Genomic DNA, 15,653 nt, shown 5'->3' with positions numbered 1-15,653 from the left:
TGGGGGAGGCATAACATGCCATCCTTAAACCCCAGGCGATACGGGATTGGCTGGGAAGTCCGGAGCCGGTGTTCTATTGGGCGGCTGGGGCGGGTGGCGGGGACTAGCTGCTCCCTATTTTCCATTGGCCTCGCGTCCTGCTCGTTCCGGAGGCTCTTGGCGGCGATTGGCCAGCGGCAGTGCCAGTCCCGAGCGGGGCGGAGGGCGCGTAGCGGTGGCGGAGGTCGAGGGGGGAAGATGTCGGGCTGCGAGGCCCGCGACGCCAAGAAGCTGGTGCGCTCGCCCAGCGGGCTGCGCATGGTGCCCGAGCACCGCTCCGCCCGCAGCCCCTTCGGTTTGGACGAGCCCCCCTGGGTGCCTGACAAGGAGGTATCGGGGGGGCGCCGCCCTTTCTCTCCCCGGGTGGGGGCTCCCGCGGGGTTCCCGGCGCCTCAGCGGCCGCTGCCCCGGGCGGCCCGAGAAACCCGAGGCTGGGACGGCGCTTCTTCCCCTTTCCCGCTTGTCCCTCTCTCGCCGGGGCACGGCGGCGGTCGGAGCGGCGGGGGGCGCCGCGCGGGGGGCGGGGGTGCCCCCCTGCGGCCCCTGGGGGGCTCGGCGGCCGCCGGTGCCGGGGAGCGCGGGGCGGGCTCGGCCCCTCCGCTCGCCCCAGCGCGGTTTGTTGAGCTGCAAACCACGCTTCTTAGTTGTCGCTTGAATTAGTGGACCGAAGAGCAGCGCGGCGTCACTGGTTCTTGACGGGTGCGTGGCCCCGTCACCGAAATCAATGGGGAGCTTACTGGGTTAAAAGTGTAGTCAACTGTGCGGCGTGAATGCTTAGTGGAGCATCCTCTTTACATGGTTAGAAAGGTAATTCTGAAGACCGCGTTGATTTAAAAAAAAAAAAAGGCAAAATGTTGAGGCAATAACTTAGCGTTAGAACAGCCCTTCTGGCTCCCAGTGTGAATGTTCTTAGTGTTAAACGAGTGTTGAGTAACTTAGACCGTTTCAGTCAACTTTGCCTTTAAATACTTTTCAAGTAAACTACGTGATCATGATGTTGTATTAAAGTTCATGTAATATGCATTATTCGTTGCCAGTCCCCACTGCTAGATGCTAATACAACTTGGAATCAATTGTTTGTTTATTTATTGCCAGCGTTCTGTGGTGTGGATACATGCCAATGCATTTACATGTGACAAGAATTGAGATTTATTTCTGACGAGCCAATATGAATTTAAGCAGGGAGTCATTAAACAAAGCCGTTCCTTGTCAGATACTGACATGGTTGATCTGTTTTGTATGGGAACACCATGTCGTCCTTGGTTAGGAATGAGGAAGAAAATTTCACCTCTGCCTGGTGTCTCTTGAGGTAGAAAGTTTTATGTAACAGAAATAATTCCAGAGGCTCACTGTGCTAGCACAGCTTCTGCAGCTCAGGCAACTGAGAACTGACCTTCAGTGTCCTAAGGTGCATGGCTAGTAAGTCAGTTGCTGGTTTTGTCCAAAATAACAAGCCTTTATTGGAAAGTGACTTTTTCAACTTGTTTAAAATAAGTGGTCTGCTAGAGTATCTTGTGGGAGTTTCTCAAATTATTCTTTTCTATATGTGGTGAATAAAAAAAAAAAAAATCCTCCCTGTCATCAGTCGCCTCTGGGTGTCTGTCTTATATGAAGTGTAGGTAAGATAAAATTTTCAGCGACCAGAGTGTCATTGGAAGTTATGGGTGTTCAGCGTGGGGCTCCCACCTGGCCAGCACCACATGCGGTGTGGAACACTGGGTGTGTTGCAGGTGGGGTGTGTATTTATCAGGGAGCAGGTAGCAAAGTCTGAGCAGTTATTGTGTAAGTGCTTTCCCTTTGTGTTGCGTGGTATCTCCTTTTGCTGCGCAGTGACTTGCTGTGCCATGTGCGCGCTGACCTGCACCGCCTGGAAACCCGATTCCTGACATTGTCAGTGGATATAATTTGTGTGACAGTTTAACTGAAATTAGTTTTCTCCCTGACCTTCTGAAATGTAGTTTTATATTTCGGTAGTCCTTGATTATAGCAGAATAGCTTCATTTAAAAAATGCAAGGTACTTCTATTTCAGTCTAATCTATAGTGCTGTCTTAATTCAACTGAAGGCTGAGAATTGTGGTAGGATTTATTTAAACTGGTTAGATATATTTAAGAATTAAGTCTGTATACAATTTTAGATACATCAGTCTGTGTTTTGTCAGTTTGAATTTTATATTGCAGTTGTTCTGCAGATATTCATTCTCCTTAAAATTCAACTTTTCCGCTGTAGTCTGCTGATCAGTAGGCTGATGGTGTTGATTTGTGATTCGAATGTTGCTTTTGCATCAGACTTGGTGATGTTTGATATTGAGAAGAAATATGTTGTAGGAAAATGTTTTAAATGTGTTTGTTAATTTGTATTCTTAACTTTGCATTATTGTTATTTTGTAAAAAGTTATTTTACTAGATTACTTAAAATTCATTGAAATTCTGATATCCATTTGGTTGATGATTACCAAATATGACGCGAACATTTTCTTTAAGTAAAGCAGGTATGTGATATACAGGGAAGCTTATAAAACTCATCTTTTTAATAAGAAAATGAAATGTAAAGAAACAGTGTTATCTAGTGAATGAATTCAGCAAGAACACTTGCTCTTGTTACTATGTCAGACATAAGTAAAAAAAAAAAAAGTGTTCTTTGTCCAAGACAAGAGGCTGGTATTATTGAATGTTGATCTGGCTTTTCAAATATGCTGCCTTCTGCTGTTCAGCCAGTGACGCTCACAAATTCAGTAGCTCTATTTTTCTTATGTAGGAAAAATCTGTTGGCTTATTTTTTTTAAAGTAAAGCCACCTAAGATTTATGGCAGTTAGTAGTTTTGCAAAACTTATATAGTGTTGAAATATATTTCAGTTTGTTCATTTTATGTTGCAAGATTATACAGTCATAAAATATAATTTATTTTGAGGAGCTGAAGTATATGACTGAAGCAGGACTACAGGAAACTTTCTTTTTGGTAGTTGTACTTATAATGTAAATAGTGAGGTGGATAATATGATAAAAATCATGCTCAGCATCATTAAACTAGAGACAGAGCTTAAAATGTTGGTCACCACGTGTGCTTTGTCGAACCCCAAGTTTCTTTGTTAATCACCAGCAGAGCTCAACTGCTGTTGTTCCCATTAAGGAAAACTTGGACTAGAAATTGAGTGAAACTTGTGTGTTTGAAGGCAGAGGTCGCCAAACCTTGTGACATCCAGCTGTATGCCAGATGTTTATGTGCCGAGGAACACTGTGTGCCTTGGAGCTGGGGTGTGTGAGGGGAGCGCAAGGATGTGGTGCCGGGTTCCCTGGGGTTCCTGGATCCCTGCGGAGGGAGCTGAGCTTCGTGTAGCTGGGTCGTGAGTTGGCTCGGGCTCTCAGGGTCGGCACAAGTTGTGTGACAGAGCTGCGCTCTGGCAAACTCGTGTAGCTCAGGCAATGGATTGGCCCTGTACAGCTGTAATATCAGAGACAATCCTAAGCTGTATCTGCTCTATGTTTGTGTTGTTTTCACTCTGGCATCAGCTGTTTTGGTCAGGCGTGTGATTTGATGAGCTTGTGAACTTTGACATCTGCAAAAGTTCACTATGTTAACAAGCTCAACCAGGTGTTGCCTTGCATCACTTCTTGAATCACTTTGTTATTGTATATGCAAATAAAGCATATGAAGTGTAACTATAGCTTCCTGTCCATCTACAGTGTTCTCACCTCTGGCTGGATTCAAAGTATTATGCAAACTCCTTATCACACTTCAGTAGACATGTGAGAAGTTGTACTCTATTTAGAGAATCATAGAATGTCCTGAGTTGGAAGGAACACACAAGGATCATCGAGTTCAACTCCTGTCCCTCCAAGTGATCTAGCTCTCAGTATTTTTAAATTAATATGAATATCCAACAATTGTCAGGTGTTCTTCCAGTTCTTCTTGCTATATGAAGCAAGCCGATGTCAGTATTAGTGGTATGTTGATTGTATGTGAAATGAATACATTTTTATTTAATTTCTTTCTTCCAGATCTGCAGTGGTTTTAAAAAGCCTGTATCTTGAAGATATGAAAAGCAACTCAGATATCATGCTTGCTTCTTTGTAAATGTGATAAAAAAAGTCCTTCAAGCAATAAAGCTTAATTTAATACTCAGGCACTTTCTACTTATGTCAGCATATGGATGAATAGAAAAGATTCACCTTTCAAGATGTTCTTCAGTAGAGATTTCTTCCCAGGCAACGTAGAAGTTGATATTATGCAAATGGGTTCACTTCATTTTGGTTACTTAAAGCAGACGTGCCTTGAAGGAACAACGTAACATTTTTGTAGGAAAATCCCATTTTGCGATGCCTGCTACTGTATGCCATTTGACTCATGGTTTGTTTATGACTGCTCTGTGCATCAGACACTGTTAGCTTGATAGATTTAGAATTCAGAAATATTTTTATGTGTGGTTTATATGAAATAAAAAGATGGATAGCTTTGTTCCTTGCTGCAAAGCAACTTGTATGTTTAGGCTAGCACTGTGTATGAAATCTATTTAGGACAGTATTTAGAAGAGTGTTTTCCCCACCCCCTGCCCTCTAGTTTGTGGCTCGTGCTTCTAATTTCTGACCAAAAAAATCCCCATGTTTTCTTTAAGAAAATGAGTTAGACTCCTGGTAAATTCAAATTATACAAAAATTCTTGGAAGGTCCAGCTCCCAGACAAGCTGTTAAGCTACATGCCTCAAAAATTAAAACACTAACTCAAGATCAGTGTAGAGTAAAATGCAGTATCAGCTGTAGAGCTGTCACATGGTTGAAACCTGGGGAATGCTGAAGTTGCTTTATGCTGAAGGTTATTTCTCAGTGAATGTTAGAAGCAGCTTTTCTACAGCCACTGAGAGAAGAGGTGATTGGATGCCTTAATTCAGTGTGCTGTTTGAAACAGTAATGGAACACTTCCAGTTCTCTTTTCTGTGGGATTTAGAAACAGATAGTTCGTTCTAAGAGATATTGCAAATAGCTGTTTATGTTCCATTACAGTGAGTGCAGACACTCTCTAATTTGTTAAACTTCTGTTTAGTTGTCAGAACACTTCATATAAACTGTTGCAAATTATTAACAGTTTTGCATTTCAAAAGAAAAAGTTTCAAGAGAATTGTTAATTGAGCTGTTGTATTATTTTCTTGGCTATAGTTATTGAACTTGTGACAGTGGTTGGGTATCTGCTGAAGTGAAAGTCCCTGAAATAGATGACAAAAGCTGTTGTAACCTGGAGGAGTTTATAGAAGATACAGGGTTAAGTATTGAAATGCGTTTAATTAAAGGCAAATGGTCATTACTGTGTGCTTAGCAAACAGCACCTGCTCAGCTTAGGGCATGCTTTTAAGATGACATTCTGCTGTAGTCTCGCGTAGTCAGGTTTGAAAAGTTTAGGTTCTTGGAGTTATAAAATTTACTACAGGATCTAACAGTGTTCTCCTGATTCAGATGTTGGGCATAATTTTGCATGAATATTTGCAAATATGATAAAAACTGCTGTATAAGCAGTTGGAGAGTGATTTTCGATATGGTGGATAAAAATACATAAAGTCTTAGTGAAAATCTAGTGATCTAAGTGCTGAGATTCAGCCCTTTGGTAGGTGACTTTCTGTACAGAAAATTTTGTCATAACAATCACTGATAGCTTCTGCTAGTTTAGAGAAATAATACTGTCACCCCTTAAACTTAGTCGTGAGAAACTTCTTCAATTTTCTTCTGTTTTTTCTTTTGGGAGGAGTGTGGGTGTAAGCTTGTTTCAGGAAGTGACATTTTGTAGCTGGAATAGAAATTAAGTCTTAGTGGCTTGGAAGAAAACCAGATATATCCTAGTGTCTTTCAGAAATGTGTAATTATTGAGGGTAATGTTTTTGAGAGTCAACAGAGCATCATGGTATAATACAGTGAGAGTGACAACTTATATAAAAACAGTCGACTCTGGAATATATGACTGTCTGGATAGCCGAACAGAATTAAACATAAGTACTTCTGAAATGTAGTTTTGACTGCTGGCACAATGCAGCATTCCTCAGGGCGACTGAGTTTGGCAGCTTTTTTTGTCTTACAAATGGGGATGACGTTGCTTTGCTGCATCAATATGAAAATATATGAAAACTATGCATGGTGAAAAGATAAAGGATGGAAATTTGTTGAAGGTGTTTCTTTTCAGGGCATAATATAAAGCTCAGTCTTTGTATATGGTAGTAGGATTAAAGGTTTAGAAATATCATAGATTAATCTTAATTTGTACTGTTTTCTAGTGCCCGAGATGTATGCAGTGTGATACAAAATTTGACTTCATAACTAGAAAGGTAAGAGAAATCAATGAAATGTAAAGCATTAACTACTGCAAAATACTAATATGGACTTCTTTTGATTATAAATGTAGAAGATTTCAGTAGAATAGCGTACAAAGTCTGATGTAACTTACACTAGGTTTTCTTTCTGTTCTTGTTTTAATTTTCTTTGAAATTCTTCTTGTTGCTCAATGTGTAATACATAGGGTTTTTCCAAATTACTGGATGCCCACAGGATTTACATTCAAAGGAAGACTTACAGAAACTCATGCTAGAGTGTTGCTAACATCAGTACTGACATAGAAACCAAACCAACTAGTTCAGTTGCGTTTCAGGAGATAAAATTAGTTGTGGGAATGTAAGCAAAAGTGTTTTCAGGAGTAATGAATTATAATCTTACATTAAAGAACCATATTGTCAAATATTGAGAACAAAACCTCAAATTCTTCTTCTGTTCTCAAAGTAAAACAAGATTTATCTCAGGTTTGGAAAAGGGAATTTTCGATATAAGTAGAAAGTGTAAACTGCCTTGATTGCTGTGAGCCATAATTAAGCTCACTGTATGAAAACACTTAACATTAGGGTTAAATTATATTCATTACGTAAAAGTGAGCAGGTTGTGTGGAATGCAGGCTGGTGTATGGAGTACTGCTCTCGGAAAACATTCTGCTGATATTGGGGTTTCTGCATGGAGAAGGAAGGCAGCCTCACAAAAAAGGCCAACAGTGACTTTTAGCAGAGAATATAATTTCTTTGTATAGGACTACAGTGACACTCTTTTTTACCATGTGCTTGTGGAAGTGAAGAAAGATGTGGAAACATGACTTGTAGGGCATTGACATAGTTGATGTTTTTTAATTTATTGTTTGGAGGGAGAGGAAAGGAGAAATTCTAAACCAAACGTAGTAATGTGTTCTACCAGATAGGTGTAAATTTTCAGGAGGCCCGAAGAGCATTAGGATGTCAGTTAGTGATCCTAGTACTCCTAAATAATAGAGTGTACTTTCTCCTAGTTCTTGTTTTACCTTTTAGTTGGATGGATTAAGAGCATGGTGGTTGGTTGGAGCATTCTGCTTGAGAAGCACTAGTTTATTAGGCTGCTGTGTTTTAGCTGTGTTAGCTTTGGGAAGTAAATGGAAGTAACCTTGGGAAATGAGTACTCCAGAGAATTTTGCATCACATTTAGAAGGAAAGCCTAACACTGACCAAAACTGCAGCGTATCAGTTCCTTGTATCAAACTGTTCAAAGTTGCTTTGAGCCACGAATCGGTTCCTGCTTGCCTGGCAATACCTGTTCTGTCTGACGTGAGAACTTGCATCAGGGAGCCCTGCTGGGACTGTCACACCCTGACAGAGATGTGGAGCACGAGCCACTTGGTACAGATCTAGTAGCTGTGAAACACATTGAAATACTAGTTCTGATTTTGCAACTTCATCGGATTTGTACTATGCTGCCTGATATTTCTGATAAAGAAATAGCTTTAGGTGTTAAGTTTCCATAGGAAAAACTTGAGAGCAAGTTTTAAGGAAAAAGAATAGTCTCTCCACTTGAAGTTTCACAAGATCTTTGTTTGGAAGTGGGAAGGGATCTAGAAACCACTCTTCTCTTGCGTTTTTATTGACAGTAAGGTGAAGGATTTACTGGGCACTGGAGAAGCCCTTTCGGTGTCTTGTCTGCTTTAGGCGCGTATTTACAGAGCACCAACAAAGGCTTATAGTGCTGTTGTGTTCATACTATAGTCAGTCCTTTGTGTTCAGTCTTCAGAGATTTCTTTCTACCACTCCAGCAGTTAAATTTCTTTTACCTACCCCTCAAGTCATATGTTTCACGCCTAAGAAACTGTTCCGTTTCTTGGGGAGGAGAATATTTAATGTAGTAAACTTTATCAAATTATTCCCTAATAGTTTCCTGTGTAAATAAATAAACAAAATGTTCTCTCATGCTTAGCATCACTGCCGAAGATGTGGAAAATGCTTCTGTGACAAGTGCTGCAGTAAAAAAGTGCCTCTGCCTCGCATGTGCTTCGTGGACCCTGTGCGCCAGTGTGCTGAATGTGCCCTCATCTCTCAGAAAGAAACAGAGTTTTATGACAAACAGCTTAAAGTGCTCATGAATGGTAAGAACCGAATGCATGTATATGTTGTTTTGATCTCATTTATATTTATTCAGATGCGGCATTGAACAAATGTGATAAATGTCTCTTGTCAAACAAGCTGCAGTCTGTCTCATTTAAATCCTTTTCCATGGTCATGCTTCTTGTTTGACACCTAATAATTCTGTGTTATCCATTTATTTAGAGAGAAGCTTACACTTTTTAGTCAATGTTTACAAAGACTGATTTAATTAAACACAAAGGAATTTTTAACGCCTCCAAGAACAGATGTGTGTGCAGTTGGCATTTTTCTTAAAATAATGCATCTTTTAGCCATATTCCTGTTACATTAAATAGGGATGAAAAGTGCTTGATATATAATATTTTAATATTTTCTAACAAGACACAGTGCTTGTTTTGAGCTTTGTCTGTGGGCTTTGATCTTGTCCATGGCCTACAGCTATGGTTGATGGCAGATCGTCCTGAGTGGTCCATTTTGCACAGCATTAGAACTACATGCAACAGAGTGATTCGTGTTCCAGTTACATTAAGAAAGCTGAAACTTCAGGTTTTAAAATAGTCTGTGATTGTTCGGTGCCTTTTGATGGGCTTTCAACTCTCAGCATGATGCCGATGTGTACAATCGGTAAGCTAAACCACACATCTGACTACTGCGAATGTTCCTAGGGAGATTCTAGGTTCATCCCAGTAACAGACAAATCCTTCATTACTCTGCTTTGCAGACGAGGGTGCAGATGAGTTTTTAAATAATGTATTTTAAACCAGAGATTTTTTTTTTTTAAAGCTTGTCCTGCTTGCATTCATGTTGTACAATTCAAATCTGAAGTTGTTGCTGACTTACTGTAGAGCCAGAGGTCTCGGTCAGAGATATGGTAGTTGTGACATCCTTTGTAGTTTTGCTGCTGTCGCCTCTGTCTCGCTTCAGTAGCAGCCTGGGGGTCCACGCTGAGGGGGTCAGTGAGGCTGTGGAAAATTGTGAAACAGAGGGTGAGGTGCAGGTCTCTGAGGCTGCACGGTTCAGATTGTGGAGGTGGATCGCAGCCCATTCAGCCAGGCTGCATGTTATTGTCTTCGTTTCCCAGACCAACATTATTGGGATTAGTTAATAGAGGGACCATGAGGCATGGGGGAAATAAAGTGGTTAGGTGTGTAGTCTGCTTTATTTTAAGTTATAAATCACTTCACTGACGTAGCTAAGATGACTTTCCTAATGTCAAAGGGGCTGTTTTGGACAGGAAGAAACATAATTTGAAGGCTGAAGTTCATTGACCTGAAAGTAAGACTGGGCTGGCCTTCAGTAATGGAAAAGAGATGTCTTCACTGTTTATTAAACATAGAGCTGAAGGTTACATCCTCCTGTTAGCTTCTTCCGTCGGATTTGTTTGGAATATTGAAACAATAGTGTATATTATGGTGACAAGGTAGGGTCTTTAACTGCCTGTTTTTGCCATCTCCAAATATCTCATTTTTAAAAGATTCATCTTGGATATCATCTGTATTTCCACAAGATGGGGGAGAAATTACCCAGTACTTGTGAAAGGTTCTGTGATTTAGAACACGATAATTAAAGACCAGCTTTTTATATTTGAGCGTTCTGCTGATGTTAATAAATTTAACATTCCAATTAGTCTCTCAATTCACCCAGTTCAGTGCATTAGGTGCAGTAAGTAAAAACTAGTTATGCTTTTTGGTACTTGAATGTTCCTTCCTGAATTCTGTGTTAGAACACTAAACCATGTCTTTCCAGGTGCTACATTTTTTGTGACTCTGGGAACATCTGATAAATCTGAGCTCATGGTTTGTCGACTTTCCAACAATCAGAGGTGAGAAAGATTGATAGAAATTGCACTTGTAAACTATATTGTTCTTGCACTTACAGCTGTATTGTTATATAATAACCTAAACAAAATATAAGAGTAACTTGCTGCAAGGATATTGGAGTAATTGGGCTGAAAGGATAGATACAGCTTTATTGGACTAAGATTTTTTTAATTTACCAGCGGTGTGGATCAGAGTGCCTTGGAATGGTGGAGCTCTGCTCGCCGGTGGTGCCTTTGAGTGCCACTAGAGTACAGTGGTTTTGCCAGCTAATAGGGGGATCACGGGAAGGGGGGACGGGGGAAAATCTGTAGCCACTGAATAAAGCTTGTTTGAGAATGATCACTGCACTGGATCATTTAACGTTACAGCCAAAGCATTACTTCGGTCATCCTTACAATTTGGTTGGCTGGAACACTTTAGACTCTGTGCTCTCTTCTTCCTCCAGAACTTTGGAAGAATGCTTTTCAAATTTTGAAAGGGTCCCCTGGCAAACTGAACTGATTTTGTGGTGGCTTGTTTGTTTGTTTTACTTTAGGTGAAGAACTTCAATGAAAATTAACTTTTCCTGCTTGATTTCTCTACCTCCCCACCGCAAAGAACATATGAACAGCTAGTCACTTGGAGATTATGTTTACTTTTTTCCTTTGATTTGGACTTGATATTGTAGGAAAAAAACCAAAACAAAAACCAACCAAACACTTTTTTGTTTTAATAACGTTTTTTCTTCTGTTATGTAGATATCTGGTTTTGGATGGAGACAGCCACTATGAAATTGAAATTATACAGATTTCAACTGTTCAGATACTCACAGAGGGATTTACTCCTGGAGGTAAATTTTTCACTGAATACAAATTAACTATTAAGAAATTATTGTTTGAGCTAGACAGTGCATTTCTAGGTCATTGGTAACTTAGGTGTAACTAACATAGTTACAACTGCTCTCAGAACAGTGCAGTATCTGAAACCTTGTCCATGCGGCTACTGAGATTTTGGGAAAAACCTAAAACTTGAGAAGTTACCTTACAGCTCTAAATGGGAGAGCTCCTTGATTTGCCTGGGTAAAGGTGGTCATCATCTGTTCTGGTACTTTCTCTTGGCTAAATATAAATATCTGTTTATTCAAAACCTCATAAGAGGGAACTGTTGGTCTTTGGTAGTTTCCATTTCAGAATCCAGCTGGGATTTCTCTTCTACTGGTACAAAATATGGTGAGGAGAGTGAGAGGGGAAACTGGGGGGAAAAATAGTTAAACTGTACTTTCTTAATTCAAGATTAATGGGTGGCCAATGAAACTGGTAACATCTGAATCGGAGGGCAGTTACTTACTGCCTCATCTCTTACCAGATTTTGAGAGTATTTCAGGATGAACTTGAATACGATTTCACTGAAATGAGAACAAACAAGGTCAGGAATTTTAATAATCGTTCTTTAGCAACACCTCTGGCACTGCTGGAATTTTCTAATTGGACACCCTATCTGTGCAATATTCGGTCAGTACAGCACGTTAACTGTAATAAACTTATCTTGGTGTTTGAATCAACCAGATTTGTTGCTGAGTTACTTAATGCTCCTATAATTCCTTGTTCACTGCTCTTCTGACTGCTTTGTTTTTGCCTGCCTGCCTTCCTTCTTGATGGTAGACAAAGATATTCACACTTACACCAGCCTTCTGGAGAGCCAGCATATTACTGAAGGTATCACCAGTACCTTTGAGCATGACTCACCCAAGCATGTTGTCCTGGCCCCCCTCCCTTCTTTCTTCCTCTGCAGTGTTTTGTTTTGTTTTGTTAATTTGATCTATAGCTGTTCAACTTAAGACAAGTTATGTTCAGATCTGACATGTATCCGTTCCTTCCCATGTGTCTGTTTAATAAACTGCAGATTAATGTTTTGTAACTTTGGAGGAGAACTAAACCACTTGAGGCCTTCTTTAGAACATGTGTGCTGTTGTCCATGCTGGAACAAAGAAGGGAAGATGAGAAATAGTGTCTGTAGTGGCACACAGTGTTACATGCCACGTACTTCAGCAGAGCTGTGCTGAACTGTGTAAACCAGAATGAGTAACATAGTTCTTGTGTACTGGCCAGTAAGGCTTTGCACGGAATAAACAAACTGTTAACTAATGGCTTGCTTTTACACACCTTTAAAGTAAATAAGACGTCTTGTTGCATAAGGTGTGTTCTGCCTGACTCAGTCATGTCCTGGAGTGCCAGACATGGACATTGTGAATAAATAAAACTGGTGAAGGCTGGAGGTGTTTGGTTTCCACTGGTTTATCTTTAAGTAGTACCTTAATCTGTTAGTCTGACCAGGTAGATGCAGGAGAGCAAGCGAAGAAGTTGGATTTCAATTCATCCTAGAAGAAGAGTGAATGACTCCTTATATAAACACTGGTTGTGGGCTTTTGATCAGGTTGCTTAGATTGAGCTTGCCTTTGTCTGGCTCCTTGGATGTTCCAGTAATGGCCCTCCCATGCAGACACTTTTTAAAAAGAACTGTGCAAAAAATGTCTGCCTGGGTATGGTGGAAGCCTTCCTGGGGCTCAGCTTATGCTCTACTGCTTCAGGAAATAATGCCAATAAAGTGTGGTATTCCAAACAAAGCCTTTGTTTCACTTCTGTGTCACTGCTTTGGTTTATTCTAATCTCTATGCAGCTAGAGGAAAAGAGAAACAAACATCTGGCTATCACACTGTTGTCAGAGCGATGTCTTTTGCAGTGCATTTCCTTCAGGATGTAAATGATGTTTCCAGTTGTCCTCTAGTCTTGCATAAGCACCTTTCTTTCCCAGCTTTGCTGGGTTTGGAGGGACTTTGGCTGCTATGTCAGACTTGGTATCACGTGGGGATCCCTCTGATATCAGTCTAACTGGACACTAGTAATTCAGTTTACAAACTGCAGGTTACAGCATGAAACTGCAGCATCTACTATGATGGCTTATACAAGTTTTTTTTTCTCAGTGATTGCTAGAGAGAATTAAACAATATTGACTCTGCACATCACATTGCCTGGCATTAACGCTCGCGATCACCACCTCCTCTGAAGCAGCAGTTGTTAGTGCACTCCCAGTTGCTAGGGCTGTGTGTTGCGACGAGAGAGTTTTCCTCAAACATGCTTCTTAGCTAGAAGAAGTTGTGTTACTTAGTTGGCAAAACCTGTTGCTGCTCAAGGTTTTATTCCTTTTTTTCAGGAGGTAACACTCGTGCCATAGGAATGATTCTGCAGTACAAGGTACCTGGCTCGGAGGAGCTCACGCAGATGAAGTTCACAGCCAGCGAAGACTTGAGCTGCAACAAGAAGCTGTCAGCCAGCTGGCTGGCTGCTATGCATAAGGTAAGCAAAGGACGCAAAACCGACAGAAGGCTGAAGAAAATCTTTACGTGGGGTGCTTATCAGCACTAGAATGTATGCAGCCTTCGGAGTCTTTTTTCATTATTTTTTATTTAAGGATTTTAGGGCCTTGTTGCTAAGGAGACAGAAGCTATGGATGCTTGTTCTGAACATGACTGTTGCTTTATGCTCAGATACCTGAAGAAGATATGCACTGCAAAGGGTTGCTCAAGATCTTAGATGTGAAAAGAAGTAAGAATTAGACTCTCAGGTTCCTTTTGGTTTGTGTTACTCAGTGAAGAGTATGCATTATGAAATACTCTTTTGAACCTAAACTCAGTGAACTCTTTTTACTACTTTATGAAGGCTCAAGGAAGTTACTTTTTGAAAACAGGAACAGGGGTATGGGCAGGACCCCCTGGAAGATTGTGTCATCTTTTGGCTAATGAAACTGAAGTTTATTATTTCATAAGTCAATGTTATGGGAAACAAAAACCAAAACCACCCCAACTAGTTCTGGAACTTTGCAGACAGCTTATACATTACAGTTCTAATTATCAATCAGATGAACAAATACAAGTGTCTGGCTGTTGGCTTCTTTATCAACATCGTTCAGCTCCCTAGCTACCTCTGCCCTGGAATTTAACGTGTGTTCAGTACAGTGCCCTCAGGCTTCATGCTGACGTGCGAGCACTTCCTTACCTCATCTAATTCACCCTTCACAAGCGATGCAGCTCCTGCAGACATGGTGAAAATGGGTATTTTAGAGACAGGCTTAACACCCTCCCCCCAAGGATTTGTCGTCTTTGACGGGAGTTTTGAGTAAGTGACCAGAGCAGTGAGACTTGCTGAGCTCCTGGTCAACAACATGTGAAAGGATGTGTTGCTAGAGAACACAGGGCTGTTCCATTGCAGGGGGTTGCTTGATCCCATAGTTTGGGACAAGTGGAACACCTCACCAAAGCATGGGCAGGGGGAAGCGGGTAGAAGTTCTAGAGAGATTGCCAGAATCTCTGAAATACTACTCATAACTCTTTGCAAGTCAGCTTTGATTGGAAATGGTCATTTCTGACCAAGAAGGAACAAATATAAGTTAATCTAAAATCTTCAGAAAGAAGAAAATAGAGGAAGAATTTAAAGCCTTGTCTTTAAAGGAAATTTTTGGAGGGGTATGAAGGAGATAAGGTGGCTGCAAGTGAAACTTCAATTTAACACAATGACATTTTGCCTCCATGTTAGGCAACAAAACTTCTTTATGAGTCCCGGGACCAGTAACAGCAACCTGTTGGCCACTCCAGGGAAGACACCAGCCCCCACCTCTCCCTTTCTGCTCACTTGACAGCCGGTAACATTTGCTGTTCCTGACCCTTTCTCATTCCAGCACGGTTCATTATGTAAGAACTGGCAAATGCAATGTGAGTAATTTTTGAACCATGAGTATTCACTATAGTGTGCAATATGTATACAATTAATGCTTTAAACAGCCTCACCTTGTAAAACTTTGTATATTTTGTTAAGCCTTTATGGGCACTTCATATGAAAGTGACCTGCACTACAGCTAATGTACAGCACAACTTTTATAGTAACAATTATATATACTGTTTGCTACAAAAAGCAAACATATGTTTATGTCTCTTCTGCAGAGAATAGCTTTTGGGTATAGATCTCAGGTTTTCCCTTTATCCAAATGTTTAAAATCAATGTACAATAAAATCTGCCTTAGATATGATTTTATAGAAGTTACTTGATTTTTTTTAAAGCATTTCATCTTAAACATCTAGATATTTCACCAAATACCACCAAACTGGACTTAAGTGAACATGATCTTGAAACTTTCCTTCTGTATCCAGAATAATTTTTAGTTTTGTATTTTCCTTTTGCTAACTAGCTTTTGTTAAATTTAACTGTAATGCTATCTGAAATTGTATACAACTTTATGTACAAATATGAATAAATTAATTCACTTATTTAAAAAAAATGAGGTGATACTTTATTTTACAATATATGACTCCTTAATGTTGGGTACTCTGGTCTCTACTCTCTGAAACTTTTGAATTTTTC

At 40.3% G+C, this 15,653-nt stretch overlaps 1 protein-coding gene across 2 annotated transcripts; it reads left to right on the top strand.

Annotated features, from left to right (window-relative positions):
* The first annotated feature begins 197 nt into the window (after positions 1–197).
* Positions 198–15,476, top strand: ZFYVE21 (zinc finger FYVE-type containing 21). 2 transcript variants are annotated; one of them, XM_065635223.1, is made up of 8 exons: positions 198–369; positions 6,293–6,343; positions 8,277–8,445; positions 10,190–10,265; positions 11,001–11,092; positions 11,904–11,957; positions 13,453–13,595; positions 14,832–15,476. In XM_065635223.1, exons 1-8 carry the CDS (start codon positions 238–240, stop codon positions 14,865–14,867), a joined length of 753 nt encoding a protein of 250 aa, XP_065491295.1. In that variant the 5' UTR covers positions 198–237; the 3' UTR covers positions 14,868–15,476. The 2 variants fall into 2 exon arrangements, with proteins under 2 accessions (XP_065491295.1, XP_065491296.1); XM_065635224.1 differs by lacking the exon at positions 11,904–11,957.
* Positions 15,477–15,653: the final 177 nt, after the last annotated feature.

This window comes from Caloenas nicobarica, chromosome 5 (assembly GCF_036013445.1).
Source record: "Caloenas nicobarica isolate bCalNic1 chromosome 5, bCalNic1.hap1, whole genome shotgun sequence".
Lineage (NCBI taxonomy): Eukaryota > Metazoa > Chordata > Aves > Columbiformes > Columbidae > Caloenas > Caloenas nicobarica.
The sequence above is the reverse complement of the archived record's forward strand: the minus strand, read 5'-3'. Positions and strand labels throughout refer to the sequence as shown.